General features: G+C 41.1%; 1 protein-coding gene across 1 annotated transcript; it reads right to left on the reverse strand.

The window, feature by feature from the left end:
• Positions 1-425: 425 nt before the first annotated feature.
• Positions 426-9469, reverse strand: LOC311268028 (pyruvate dehydrogenase (acetyl-transferring) kinase isozyme 2, mitochondrial-like). The gene is made up of 11 exons (XM_084371362.1): positions 9235-9469; positions 8224-8365; positions 6525-6596; positions 6185-6372; positions 5986-6075; positions 5043-5120; positions 4866-4942; positions 3908-4006; positions 2348-2458; positions 2145-2258; positions 426-1975 (listed from the first exon to the last, which is right to left on the reverse strand). Exons 1-11 carry the CDS (start codon positions 9362-9364, stop codon positions 1832-1834), a joined length of 1245 nt encoding a protein of 414 aa, XP_084227488.1. The 5' UTR covers positions 9365-9469; the 3' UTR covers positions 426-1831.
• Between the last annotated feature and the right edge of the window lie 5897 nt (positions 9470-15366).

Genomic DNA, 15366 nt, shown 5'->3' on the forward strand with positions numbered 1-15366 from the left:
TGATATTTGAAGTCCCAACAAACACACCCTGCATGGCGGTCGAAGTCCTTATATTGACCCTGGTGCTGTAGTGAACTACTCAAGGTCCCTACACAAAGAAACACCCACACACACACACACACACACACACACACACCCTCATTATGTAACTCAGTCTCTGATTGGTCAGGGCTCAGGTCTGTCACTTCCCCCTGCACAGTTCATGGCCTGTGAGACAAGAACAGACTGACAGTAGGATGTCCACTTAACTGCTGCCACAAACCCTGAATCAGCAGAACTGAATCGAAACAACCTCTGAAGAGCAAACACACACACACACACACACACACACACACACACACACTCACACACACACACACACACACACACAATAATAATAATAATAATAATAATAATAATAATAATAATGAGGACATAAAGCACACTCATTTCAGGATGATTTATTTCCAAGAGTTTCCTTATAAAAATAAAATTAATTCAATATAAACAGTTCACTTCAAATATACAAGAGAATATGGGTACTTCAAATGAATAACACAATCAATAACACTGTGTCCGGGTCACATGGTGTGACTACACATAGTGAATCACAATATACTGTATAACAGGCAGCAAACACTCAATCCACACACAGAAGTTTGGGTCGTTACAGGTGTTCAACAAAAAGCTTCCACAGTTTAAGTGAGGCTATTTAATGGATAACCAAAACTGTCAGTGGAAGACAAGTTACATAACTGTTTGACAGTGTCACAGTGCCTGCTATGCTCTAACCGAATAATCATTAATCCTTGTTGGCCATCAGTAACTGAGCAGCTTAACATGTGTTTGTTCTGCAACTTATATAAGCACAAGGCCACAAAACAGGAATTTAAAAGAGTAGATACACAAAAAGTCACACAAAACATGTTGGCATTGCATTCCCACTGATCGATACACTCAAACAGCAGGTCAGGCACACAAAGAAAGAGGAAATGTTCTGTTTCTCATGGAAAAATGAATAAACACACATCTCAGTCAATGCACACAAGCACTTATTGTTTCTGAGGAACACCTCTTGCTGCTATGTTGAAATCTGAAGTAAAAGTCACCTGTACCCTGAGAAAATGTTGAAAAAGCAAATGTGTTTTTCTGTGTGAAGTTATGGTTGGAATAAAAGTTATAAAGACTTTACAAAACCCTCCAAAAATTCCTCAACCTCCTTCTGTCATCCGAACGTTTTTGTGTGCTAACTCGTTAGCTTGAACTCGTGTTTCTTTCAAAAGAAACAGCTTCAAACCAAATGTTGGCAAATGGTAGGAACATTTACAAAAGGTTTGCCTGTTACAGTCAAGTCAAAATCACAAATTGAAAGACAGCGATTTTCTTATCATGAGACCTGTGATTTTAACATAGCATTTACATTTGACCGGATCAAATCTAGAAGAACTCGCCGTTCTTTATCAATAAAACACTGTCAGATGTCACTTGCCAACAGTTTCTCAGATAAATAGACAACTGTTCAGCTCCTATGAACCCACTTTTGATTGCTGGTTTCTAAATCATATCCCCGATATCTGTTAGAAAATGCCAGAATGTCAACCTCTCTTCCTATATTTACAGCACACATGTACAGACGGCAGGAGGCCATACGGGAAGAAGAAGCTCGCTCCAGTAAAGGAAGTTCCCTGACAATCGAATGTCCCTCTGTCCTCTCTTTGATCGCTTTGGCCACTTTTGGTCACTTGGGGTATCATCCACCACGGGAATAGTTCTGGTCCCACAATGCCCTGACCTCAAAGGTCATTTTATGGTCAAGTGTTTGTGTCAGAAATGATGTCAGGTTACGACAGGATCACTTGGCAACGCGGTAGACAGCCAGATCCAGCGGCTCCTTGGAGGGGACGCACCAATCATCTGCCTCCAAACTTAGCTTGTAGTGTCGCAAAGCGGTCTTGTTAAAAACTGGCAGCCTCTCCACCGAGTCTGTAGACAACGCCTGGAGACAGACAGAGAACTTTATGCAGGGATCATTTACAGCTTGTTTTTTTGTTTGCATATGTGCTGACACTGGGCCCAAAATGTTTTGTATTAGTTAAGTCACACTGAACTGAGACAATGGGGGCCTGATCTTATCCTTCATATATCAAGCAACACACATGTATTACCTTCAGGTGTATAACAGCATCGGTGCCAGTACCCTCCATAGAGTAGAGCTGTAAGTCTCCCTGGAAATAGCGAGCGTAGAGACGAGAGATAGGCAGACCATAGCCAAACCCTGCCTGCACAGACACACACCCAGACACACGTTAGCTCTTCCCATGTATTGATATCATGTTCGAACGTGTGTGTTTGTGTGTGAATTGCTCACCAGTGGGGCTCTGTGTTTGTCTCCAAAGGAAGGTCTGGGTGCTGTGGAGTACATGTAGCTGAACAGGCGCTCTGTCTTCCTGAAGGGAACGCCACCTCCTCTGTCGCTCATCTAGAGAGACACAGACATTATGGAGAGGTTAACACAGCAGTGAAGGCTCAGCAGCCATGATGGAGTCAAGCCAACACGAAACAAACCGTCTTTAGTCAACATGAAAGGGTGAGATCTGTATATAATAATATAGGCTGATTCTTGTCTTCCATGGAGAAAGTCACCAGACTCCTGACCTGTTCAGCTATTACTTTTAATTAATCTATCTCCACCACTGTTGTAGGTCAGGGTTAGGGTTAGTTATTTCAGAGATTTTAGCTCAGACCCTGGGTGAGATCAAGAGAGCACCCTCAACTTTGTTATCATGCTAGCATAAAACAGAGACAGGATGAGCTGTTTTAAGTGTGTTTACGAGCGTGTGTGTACGTGTGAAACTCCACCCTTAATGACCACATTCAGTTGTCCGTGGCAGTCAAAGGTTACAGGCGTGAAACAATATTTCTGTAACAGCATAATCCTCTTTAAATATGAGGGCATGCTGTGCCAGGAGCCAGTGATGTCAGTGAACGGGCTCTAAATCTGGGTGGGTTAAGTTTCTTTGATGATAATGAGGGTTTATGGGGTTTATGTAAACTGATTAAGCAGCTAAACGGAGGTGAGTCAGGGTAATTAGAACAGCAGGACAATGAGTGAAAACAAAACTTTTCAGAACGGGGTGAAAAAGAAAGCATTTGTTCTACTCACCGTCATCACACAATCACCTTACTGTACACATAACGTAAGTGTAACATGCTTCAGTGGAGCTTTGGTAGTGAGAGGATTACTGTGTTTTTTTCTTTTTTTGGACTAAAGAAGTTTTAGCTGAGCTAACTCTTGTTTCTATTCTTGGCTAAAGACAACCTTTTTTTTTTCTTCAACTTGTGACAAGAAAAATAATTTAACTTTGTGTGGATGTTCGCTAATGCATTCTGGGGCTTTACAGCCACTGCTTTCAACGCCTCCTGTTGTAGGATGTAACACTATCAAACGGTAATGTGAGGAAGCGGTTAAATGCAAAGCTTAGCTGTTGTCTAACGGCAGCTAATCAATTATCAAATATGTTGTTTTACCCAGGAATATGGCATTTAATGTCCCTCTGGATTGTCACTGTGGTGAAGTGGTGGGATGATAACTTGTCAGATTCTCTACATTCAAACGACTGCAACCTGGAACACAGTAGTGTGATATCAGAGTTTTGAATACGGTCTTTTCCCCTCCCCTCTTTTCCTCATCTTTCCATAACACAGAGCTCTTTTATGACGACATGCTGCCCTTCCATCTTCCCTCCCTTTCTGGTTTGTTGAAGTGGATTCTGTTGCAGTAGGCCATGTCAATGCAACACACCATAAGCACAAATCATGTGCTCAGGTCTATAAAATGGCCATCAGTCAAACTCTCACTTCAAAAACAGCTTTACTTAACGTGGAGGCTGAGACTGGGCTGCTAACCTGTGACAAAGCAGTCACTTACCTTGATTGACAGGTCCTCTCCACCAAGGGCGATCATGACTTTGATGGGTGGGAGGGTCCTGCTGGCCTCGTGGGTCTCAATGGTTGCTCTCATGGCGTTCTGCAAAGAGGAAACAGGGAGCGTTATCAGCTGTTGGCCTGCCAGCGGGCGGTGTCAGAACATCACATATTCAGGCTGATATTTACATTTTATTAAAAGGCATATATCAGCTGATACCAAAGGAAAATTAACGTATTCTATTATGTAAATAAATTCACGACAATATGAATTCATTTGGGATCAGTTCAGCAAATATGATGTGATATTTGGATCCTACAGTGACAATCAACAATGGGAATCTGCCTGAGGTGGGTGAAGTATTGTTGGTGGGGCATTTTTACATATAAGATTCATTACAGACTCATGACAGTCAGGACAACTCAGCCTGTGAAGATGAAATTCTGTCGTAATGATGTCACATCAGGGTGAACACGACTACTAGAGGAAACACAACTTCCGCTCCCTTAGCGTCTACTAATGGATTGCTTCCTTTTCCCACAGCGCAGCAGCTACCAGCAACACAGGACTTAATGTGAGTTTACTCATTCATTCAGTCTAAAATGCTGACATGAAAGCAGATAGAAATGGTGCCAGGTTGCCAGCTTGACTGGATCCCCAGTCAGCCTCCATTTTCCCAGAGGATTTTTTTGCCCAGTAGGCAGACAGAAAATAGCATAGTGAAAGCAAGGTTTATAAGAAATCAATCTGAACACTGATTACATAACATTACATTTGGCGGTCAACGTTTACTTCTTGATGATAAGATTACAATTTCTTTTTAAATAATCTGTTTCTTCGAAGTCCCCGAACTGGCCCTTTAAGATATCAAGGAGGCTTCTGTAATATTGTTTATAGTACACATACATCTGACAGCATTTTTTATGTATTTCTGGTTTGTAGATGCAGTGTTATTTATTACCTTGAATAGCTCAAAGAGCATGTGATACAGGTGAGATGGGATGTATGAGATCTGGATGGGCTCTTTGATGTTGTTGGCTAGGGGAGGGAACAGAACAACAGTCAACGCTTGATGCACACACACATCCACACAAAGCGTGAGCGTGTGTACTGTTTACTGTGTATGTGTTTGTCTCACCGTTCATTTCCCTCAGCTCCAGCTCTGGTGCTCCCAGGTAATACTGCTCACACAGCATCTTAGCACTCTCATAGGCATCTAGAGAGAGAAGAAAACAACTGTATTCTTTGCCCTATATGCACAATAATAAAAACTGACATAAAGATAGACAGATATGATAAATGCAAGGTTATCATCAGTATAAACATTATGGCTGATAAGTGTGTTGAATCACAACCAGCTGCTCTGACTCTTTCTCTTCAAACACTGAAACTGGCCCAAACTGGATGAGCAGGCTGCCAGCACTGTCCCAGTTATCGACCTCATTCATTTGATGATGTGAGAGGTTTAGTTACTCTATCAGAGAAGCCCGATGATACCTGAACTAGTTAATTCACTGTGAAAGTACTGAAAAACTTGCTTTTTGTGGTTTTTGAAAGCACTGCACTGATCTGCCAGGCAGCCTGGTCCCATTGTTTTCCACTCTGTGTATTTTATATGTGACCGTTAACCTCCAAATAACAAATTAAAGGTGTAATTAAATAATATTACCAGAATTCAAATACACTTTCAATACAATACACTTTGCGACAGTTGGTTTGAGGCAACAGTATGGAAAATGGATCGTAATTACAACATGCACTGAATCGGGGGCTTTCAGAAATCAGGGCTTGCCTAGTGGGTAATCCAGCCTTGTGTCAAGCTGTCCCCTCAGAACTACCAACTAAACCACATATAAAAGATTTCCTTTTCCATTCTATGAGTATTCCAATTGTTCTCCTGTGTTATACACCGTCTACTACTGTATAATAATGTACTACATTTAACTAGCATGCCATGTTGACATTGTAAATGGATGAAAATGATGATGATGATTGTGATGAAAACATAATGGAATAAAGAGCAAGTGTCAGCTGATAAAAAATGACCTGTGACAGCCTCTCTCCCTCCTCTTTCCTCTTACCTCTTGCAACTTCTGTCACATCACATATGGAGTCAATGCAGCCAATGGTGTAGGGGTGAGCAGGGTTTATGTTGCCTTTGAAGACGAGGGCTGCAAGAAAGAAGAAACATTGTTATTTTTGGTCATGTCTGGGTATAACAGGTTGATGCAATCTAAACTTCACTGATCCGGCTCTAAAAGTGTGTGTTCGGTTGCTCACTGTGCTGGTTGATGAGCATGCGGATGGAGATGCGGCTGGTGTAGAAGCGATCCAGGAAGTACTGAATGTTGTGGTCAGTAACGGCGTCGTACTGGCCATAGGAATCTTTGTACTCAATCACTCCCTGAGCCATGGTGGGGACCACCTCATTGTGTCGGTTCCTGATGGACTCTAAGACCTCCACAAACCTGGGGTCGGTGGGCAGAGGAGGGCAACAGTAGGAAGAAGGGAAGACAGAACGGACAGGTGCACAAGGTTAGGTTAGAGCAAAAGAAGAAAGTGAAATCAACGTCATCCTGTCCAGTTCTACATTCGTTTTTTCTTTATGTGTTACACTCACGTCTCGAGGACACTCTGGTCATCTGGGTTCTTGTCCAAGAAGTCCAGGATCTCCATTAGGCTCTGGATGTACCTGAGAGAACACAAACACAGGAGATAGTTATAGCTACAGCTTGGCAGATAGACACACAGGGACACACATCAATGCTGCTACAGTACATTCCACAGGGCGGTGAGCAACAGAGGCTGAAAAACAGAGGGAGGAGGGGAGGAGCGGGCGGAGAGGAGGATGTAAACAGCACCACCCATCATCTGTCCTGTGACGACCCATCTCCCTGCAGATCACGAGCAGCAGCTGCTTTTTATCACAGACTAATGTTCATTCAGTTGCTTGTTTCTTTATTTTTAAAATACAGTCTGTAAAGCCCCACTTTGCACCTCCCATGTATTACATTCATTACATATGAATGTAATACATTATATCACATTTCCCTGATGGACCTTTCAGCTGCTATTAGGGAAAAGCCTTTGTTGTCTCTATTCTGTGACATTAAGGGTCATGAAAGTCCCGAAGCACTGTCTCCACTGTTATTTGTCTCTTATTTCACTCAGCCAGTCCTATTATTTTTACGACATGTATTAGACGAGCTTAGCATGCTAACTTCAGCAAATATCTCTGCAACACAATACAAAGACATCTTTGCCAGAACACCAAGACTGTTATTTCTTCACATTCTGTTCAGGATTTTAGTGAATTTATGAAGGTTTTAAACTAAAATTCTTACAGTACATACAGCACATTTATTATTGCACGATCGCTTCCGTTTATAAGTGTGACATTGATTGTGAATCAGCAGTGAGGCTCTGAGTTCTGAACGTGCTGTTCCCTTCAGCTGCAACAACAAGCAGGCAGGGCGAAGGAAAAGAGGAAGAAAGGCGGGGAGGCTGGAGGAGGAACTGGGACAAAGTTCAGCCACCCCCCCCCTCCCCTCAACCGCCCTCATGCTCTGTAATGTAATCTGTGATTATATGGGCACCCACAGTGCAGTGCTGGCCTGCTATTTATAGCAGTTGGATTAATAACATTGCAACTCTTGAAAATGTGGAACAACTGTATGAACAAATGAAGGCTGTGAGAGAGTCCTGAAAGTTTTTCACAAGTCTGAAGATTACAGTCCGTTTTCAAAAAGCAGAGAATGAAGCTGTGGCTTAAGTGAAAAAAGTTTATAACACCAAGGGTGGAAAGTGTACTAATTTTGCTTGTTGCACTTTAAAAAGAGTCATTTTAAATGTCACTTTATAGGTTTTTTTTAACACGTACTCTACTCAGCTCCTTTTGTAAAAACAAAAAGAAATGTGAGGCAACAGTATTTTATCTTGATGTTCTTAGCAAGAAAGCAGTGACATGTATTGTTAGTAGGGTTGGCTACCAAACTCTGTACTTTTAAGGGTACTGACCCAATGACACGGGTGCTGCCGAGCACTGATTCATATTAAATCAATCAGTGCCAATTTCAGAGAGTACATCTATAGAGTAACATCATAGAGAGAAAGAGAGAGACAGCAAGATACACAGCGCTGACCAGGGCAACACGTCTAACCTGAGAATACACCGGGTCAAACATCAGACATATCTAAAAGCCAAAGAGTAGACCGTGATCTGTAGCCTGATGGCCTATCGGTATCAGTTTAGTTCAGTTCAGTTCAGTTCATCAATACATCAATCGTTCAATGACTTTTGAGTGTTCCACATCTCTCACCAGCTCTGGACCATTTGGACAGAGGGCGTGACCAGCAGCCGGTTCGGCAGCAGGTTGATTTCCTTCATGATGTTGGACAAACGGACAGGAAGCTCCTGACGAAGGAAGACAAACGACGTGCGCTCACAGGCGTTGATGGAACCTGGAGAATACAACAGCACGTGATGACAATGAAACAGTTTACTAAACTAAACTCAAAAAAGAACATTAAATGTACTTAAGTATCAAAAGTACATGCAAGACTAAATTATGCATATATTTAGATCTGATCTGTGTCTTTTATCTGATAGATACAATAGATCAGTTTAACAATGAACTATTCTGGCTCTGATGCCACATGGAACCAGTAGTAACCGGTTCTCCTTCAGTGATGAGGTGATGTTGTGAAATCAGGTTAATGAGTGAAACAAAGACACCTTTTATCACAGCACTGATTTGTCCTGTCTCAGCTTGCGCCCTGATTGCTGAACACTGTAGCGATGATTCAATGCACAATGCATTCAGCGAGTACACAGAGGAGCAACACAGTTACGCCTTATAATCACTGTCGTTAATAAATGGTATTTATAGTGAATTAAACATTAGGTAATAGTTATGCCACTCAGACAATGAAATGCTTTACAAATTATATTTTAAAGGTTTATGAACATGAGCTGGACATCTAAATAATGTTTATAGATGGGTATTTATTAACCATCTATAGACATCATTTGCAACAACAATAAACAATTGTGTAATAAATGGTTTATAAAGCATTTAATTGTTTGATATCAGTCAAATAACTAGTAACTCATCTTTTAATTAACTATAAATGTGTCATTTATTAATGATGGTTATTATAAAGTGTTAGCAGCAATTCAACTTCAGGGATTTTATAGAAGCAACACTTATTAGGTGACTTCAGTGTGATTCATGTTCGTATGCAGTGAGCATATAATAAAGAGTTCGAACTAAATCTAACCAATAAAAAAGATAAAAGATAAAAATACATTAAAAACACGATGGACTTACCGAAATCCAAGAACTGCTTCATGGACAGAGGAGAAGGGGAGAACTTGGAGTAGTGGTCGATGTGTTTGGGCACGTTGGCCAGCGCTGCAGCCTTCATCATAGACCGGACGAACTTCATTTTACTGGTCATCCTCACAAATCTGTTCAGCAAGTTAGAAAATAATAGGACATGAAGATGAAATATGAAATCTTCGGGAGTCCAGCGGCAGTGAGTGAGATCAGCTGCTGCAGAGGATGCTGGCGTAAACAGTCTGCAGCTCCGCACATGACACTCTTACTTAGCACTCCACCTCAGCCAATGGGAGAGCGAGGGGGACGGCAGCCAGCGAATCGGATTCCAGGAATCCCACCTACTTGTACAGTTGGAAGATAGTAAACACGAGTGTGGGGGGTGACCGGGTCACAGCGGGTTAGGTAACGCTTCCTCCGTCTGATAAACAGCGTGTGTTACAGTGTCTGCTGTCATCACATCGCCACAAACTGTAAGAGCAGAAAAACAAGCGCTCCTTGTGCTGGGATCAGTTCATAGGAACCTCTGAGGGACTGGATGTCATCAGTAGCCTATGTTCAATTGACTATTGCCTCTTTTTATATATGTATTCCTATTCTTTTAACCTTTAACCTATTCTAATCCACTTGGATACAGTAAAGTAGGCTATATCACATCTTGAATATAATAATATATAATAAAGCATTATCTAATTATAGGGACATAATGTAACTTTTTCACCTCAAACAATAGCTTCAGAGTCATGTTGATGGTACAGTGTGATGTAACAGGGTGAATGGTGTCGCTGTCTCTTGTTTCTGCTCTGTGTAACTTCAGTGAGAGGGTAGGATCACAGCATTACATACATATTTACTTCAACATACAAGTGTTCAACACATCACAATGTTCCGATGTCATGAGTTTGGTTTGTAGTTAGCACCTACATTACATCTGACAAACTTACACAGCTGGGATTTGTATTTACCACAAATCACACAAACTGTTAATTTCTACAGGTTCGGTTTGATCATATTGAACTGACTGCTGGCAACATAAGTAAACGACTTTTTTCAGATCCACTCGTTGCTTAATTAATCTTGATTGCTACGTGAAAGAAACCTAAATGACATCACCCTTATGTGATTGAGCCCTGCCCACGTCGGACCAGTGAGAAGGAGACAGGCACATCACAAATACAGAAATCTTTTATGTGAAATTCATGTTTAAACTTTGGCAGAAAAGAGTGTACATGAACTCGTCTTCATTTTGATCTGGACTACACATTTGGAAAGTTTCGTGACTGCATCTTGCAGTTGTGATGCTAACATAGTGATGATAACGTGCCGATAAAATCTGTCCACAGTGTCCAAGAGTATCTGGCAAGTCCTGTGACCTGACAGGACACCTGAGCACAAGGTGGTGATCTTCTGACACCTGCATATGTGTCAATACTGTACGACTATAAAGTCTATTCCTGATATGTCGCAATATCATGTAGTAGTCCGTATTATATATGATTTTGCACCACCATCATTTCTGAATGCAACACAACAGAGTTCAGTGACTTGTGACTCATGTTTTCACACCTGTAGTTTGGTTCATTTGGTCCGGACCAACTGATTGCTGCGTTTGAGTTCTGGTTCGGTTCCTGTTCACATTGACATTTTACAAATGAACCAAGAAGACTAAACATGAAGTTATACAGACTGATAGGTAACTCATCAGTTTTAGTGATTGTCACCCTGTGTGAGTCTGTTCATAACTGAAGAATAAATAGGCCTACGTAAAAATACGATCGCAAACAGCAATGACACTATTTCTGACGGATGAAGTATGTTTTCTTGCCTGATTCATTCGCTGCATGCAGAATTTGTAGAACAGATGCTGAAATTATCACTGCAGATTCAAGTCGGGCTCGGAGCAGCGTGCTCTGTCTGAACAGCCAAATACAACGCTCTAAAATGCATGTTTCTTACATATAGATATCTGTCTGTGGCTGAAACATATAGCTACATTACAAAAGCACATCCGTCACTGTTAGGCTAGCTAGTGATACTAAAGTCACTTCCTATTTACATTAACATAGCACAAAAAGTAAGGAAATTTGTGTTTGGTAGATGATTTCTTTGTTGTAACAATGCTTCTTGGCAATAAATCTTATACCGTTGGAAAGCCTGTTTATTTCTCTTTTAAATGGTGCCACATTTGTTAGGAACATTGATTTTGTGGGATGAGCAGCAGAGCTGAATATGTGGTTTGCGCCCATGAAAAATTTGCCAAATCTTCTCTTCAAAACAGCTTATTCTGCTATTGACTCTTGTTTGGTGTTGTTTGGTGGATTGGATGATTGAAGTCTGAAGAAACAAGAAATATTGGCAATTAAACAATGTATTAATTTAACAAACAGGATCCTCAGTAGCATGTGGAACTTAATGTTCAAACAGACAGAGGGTTTGGACTGTAGTTTCTCCATTCAGTGCCCTTGACCAAGGCTCTGGCTAAGATCTGGAGCTGGCCCCTGGGCAGTGTACGATGGCTGCCCACTGCTCCTCCAGGATGGGTTAAATGCAGAGACCCAATTTCACTAAATTGTACATTGTATTATTGTTTGTGATAAAACAAAGATTATTCTTCTTTTAAATTCCATGTCCTATTCTATGTCTTTCTATTGACCTCTGTTCCACAGTGCTATGTTTGTTTCATTACGTGTCCCAGGGTACCAGCATGCAGAGAGTTAGATCACTCTGTCCTGCACATACACACACACACACACACACACACACACACACACACACACACACATACTGTATTTATATACAAGCAGTTCAGGTCAGCAACAAAACATCGAGCACCATCACACTCATCGTTTCCTGCTCTTCACCCTGCTGACGCACAACTGCAAACCAAACTACAGCAACAACCTCTTCATCAAGTTTGCGGACGACAGAGCGGTGGTGGGTGTCATCAACAACATCGAGGAGACAGACTCAGGTTTTACACACATAGGAAATGCAGAAAATAATATGTATAAATAAAAACATTAACCGTTGAAACCAAATAGTGAAAACAACTAGAAACAGTATCAATGTTTATTTCTGTCTCCATGCCAGTGTGTGACAGTGGCAGCTGTCTGTCGTGTATGATTCTGGCATGTGTTTTCCTCGACACATATCATATCAGCCGCTGACGGTCTGTGTGACTGGAAAAACTCTGCCGGTGTAACCTGAGTGACAGCCTGTTGTTGCACTGCCATCTGCGTCATTCTAGTTGAAGCTCACTGTAAACATTTTAAAAAAAGGCCCGTTCAGATCTGGTATCAACATTTTTCCTGAGTGAGATCACAAGTGGACAGTACAGGTATGACCACTGAGACCACCGTACACCTCTGTAAGCCACTTGCCCTGTAGGCTGACACTGTTGTTTGTTTGTCAGCTGACAATTACGTGGTTTCTGCCACTGGCTCACAGATTACACTACAGTACATAACGCTTTTCCAGGCCCTCGCCACTAAATGTCAACTGGTGCAGCAGCGCGAAAGTGGACCCAGTCATTCTGGATGCATTCAAACGCCATGTGTGAACTGACAAACTAAGAGCTGTCCAATGGTGATCTGATCACCATGATGGATGTTAATTCAAGGTACAAAGAGGCTCTAACATCCTTAGTACATGGTTGATGTCAGTCTACATAAATAACATGCAGCTGTCCGACCTGCGTTTTATCAAAAATAGGTCCACTAAATTACTATCACTCGTAATAAAAAAAAAAAAGCTAACATTCCCTGCCCGGGTGAGACAGTAAGGTTGTGATATATGTTACACATCAACAAACAACAAACAAACTCTTTGTTGTTTGTTGATATATAACATATATCACAACCTTGCTGTCTCACCAGGGCAGGGACTGTTTGCTCTTATAAAACAAACAGTTGAATGACATTGTTTTTATGGTTTTGGAAAATTGAGAACTTTTCACCTCTCACCGAGACCGATACACCTCTCGCTGCTGTTGTCATAGACGTTATTATTCCATCTATTTCTGTCCTCTGTGCTTTGTTCCCGTGTCAGGCAGTCAGCCACCACTCCAGCATTCCCTAATATAGCTTGTTTACAGTCTGGAAGCTCGGTTAAGAGGGTGACAACAGGGGGAATGTATTACAGTTTAGATACCTGCCAGGCCCTCGATACACACACACACGCACACACACACACACACACACACACACACACACACACACACACACACACACTTGTATTGCAGACCTGCTTTTCTCAAACATATTTATCTGGAGCCCCATTTGAAGGAGATTAACAATAAAGGGATGGCGGGGAATAGAATAAAAAAAGTGTGTGTGTGTGTGTGTGTGCCTGAGCATGGAAACATCCTGTATCTGTCCTGATGAGAAGGTCAGCACCTTGCATGACAGCCTCCGCCACCAGTGCATGAATGTTTGAGTGAATGGATGGGGGAATGTGGTAAGTGTTGTACAGAACTTTGAGTGGGGGGGTAGACCAGAAAAGTGCATAAATAAATGCACATCCATTTGAATTATTAATCCAAATATAACCATGATTATAAACTGAGTGATCCAATCACAAGTGGACAGCTTCAAGCCCGTCAATTCACACCTGCCATTAAATTTGTCTCGACACGCATCTTGAGTAACAACTTAAGATCTGATCTCACTTCCCCGCTCTATATGCAAATACACACCTACATCACTAGAAGAAACGGCTATGATTTTTAGACAAAGAAAGACATATCTTCATGTATTAAGTTTGCCGAATGACTAAGTAGGCCCAAATAGTTAAGAACGTGTTATATATAGAGCTACACAAACGTTATACAGTTTCTCCTAACGCAACGCATCTTTAAATTGAGATTTTTTAAAGGGAATCTAGTGACTTTCTCCACTTACATCTTTCTCCAAAGAGAGAGAGACTTTACGTTGCCATTGTTACTGTCATTTACAAGAGAATGTAATCATTAATATGAAAAAAAAACTCATTACATTTGAAAATGTATTACTTGTGATTAAAATAATGAAAATAATAATGAAACATTTTTTTTTTTCCTGCTTTCATGGGAGCTCAAACCCTACCTTATGGGTGCTCAGCTCCCATTGGCTCCCACATAACTGGAACCCTGTTTTCACCCCTCCATTTTCTGAGTTCATGCCTCAGTATGTACTGATTCTTTGGTCAGATAGAGGGGTAGGGTGAAGTGTCAGTGTATGGCCCTCCAAACGGAGGTTTTTCAGAGCCACACTTCAAACTCTCTGTCATTTCAATGTATTATGGTAATTTTCTTCATAACAAGTATAAAACAATCACTACTAATGTTTTGATGTCTCTGTGGCTAACTGCTAGCTAGCCTTAGCTAACGTTACATTCTTATTCTTTGCATTCCCACCTATAATGGCATATGATGGCCAAAATTTTATTGAAGTTGCTGCACTTGGTGGGCTACTGCACTTCTTAATGTATATCAGCGCAGACTGGCAGCACAGGTTGCTAAGTGTAGCCTGTTACGCACCACTAGTGGCCTGATAGGTGTAACAAAGCAGTGTTCTTTTCTCTTTGATGACTTGATTGATAGTGTGAAGTTATGAGCAGATTGCATGCATCCATGTTTTTCTATCTCCATCAGATAAATGTGTATTGCCTGTTGTAACCCTAACCTGTTCCATAGGGGGAGATTTCAACCACTACACACTCAAAAACGAGGGGTAGGGGTAGAAATTGGAAAAGGGGTTGACCTGCTCCTTATTGGCTTTAAGGGAGTTTGCATGGATGGTCGTTATCCTAAAAGTCTATCTTCATTAACTGTTTAATGAAGATAGAAAGAGAAAGAGAAAAAGATAGAAAATATAAAAAAATAAAATATCTTCTTGCTTATCAAAGTCTATCAGCAAAAAAGGCCAACAGTGTCTATACTTTTAACGTTTACAGTGCTGAGCATGGCAAGTCTATGCTGCCTTCTGCTGGACAAGACTAAAATGCAATACGCCTCTTCAGTTCGTTGTCTGTGTTGTGAGTTGATTTTAATGTGGCATTGAAAATGCATTTCACAAAGATATATACTGAATATTTATTCAGTAATTATAGACAAAAAGGTTAAGAACTGTACTCTTAGCCTGTTTT

This window comes from Pagrus pagrus (assembly GCF_965226575.1).
Source record: "Pagrus pagrus genome assembly, chromosome: 13".
Taxonomy (NCBI): Eukaryota; Metazoa; Chordata; class Actinopteri; order Spariformes; family Sparidae; genus Pagrus; species Pagrus pagrus.

Bases quoted from the DNA above. Each gene is read 5' to 3' on its own strand.
- LOC311268028 (XM_084371362.1), bottom strand. From the start codon at position 9,364: ATGACCAGTAAAATGAAGTTCGTCCGGTCTATGATGAAGGCTGCAGCG. The intron at 6,597-8,223 runs GTGAGAGATGTG...GTGTTCTCTCAG, and splicing joins GTCCAAATGGTCCAGAGCTG to GTACATCCAGAGCCTAATGG. The intron at 1,976-2,144 runs GTAATACATGTG...GTCTGTCTCCAG, and splicing joins ATGCTGTTATACACCTGAAG to GCGTTGTCTACAGACTCGGT.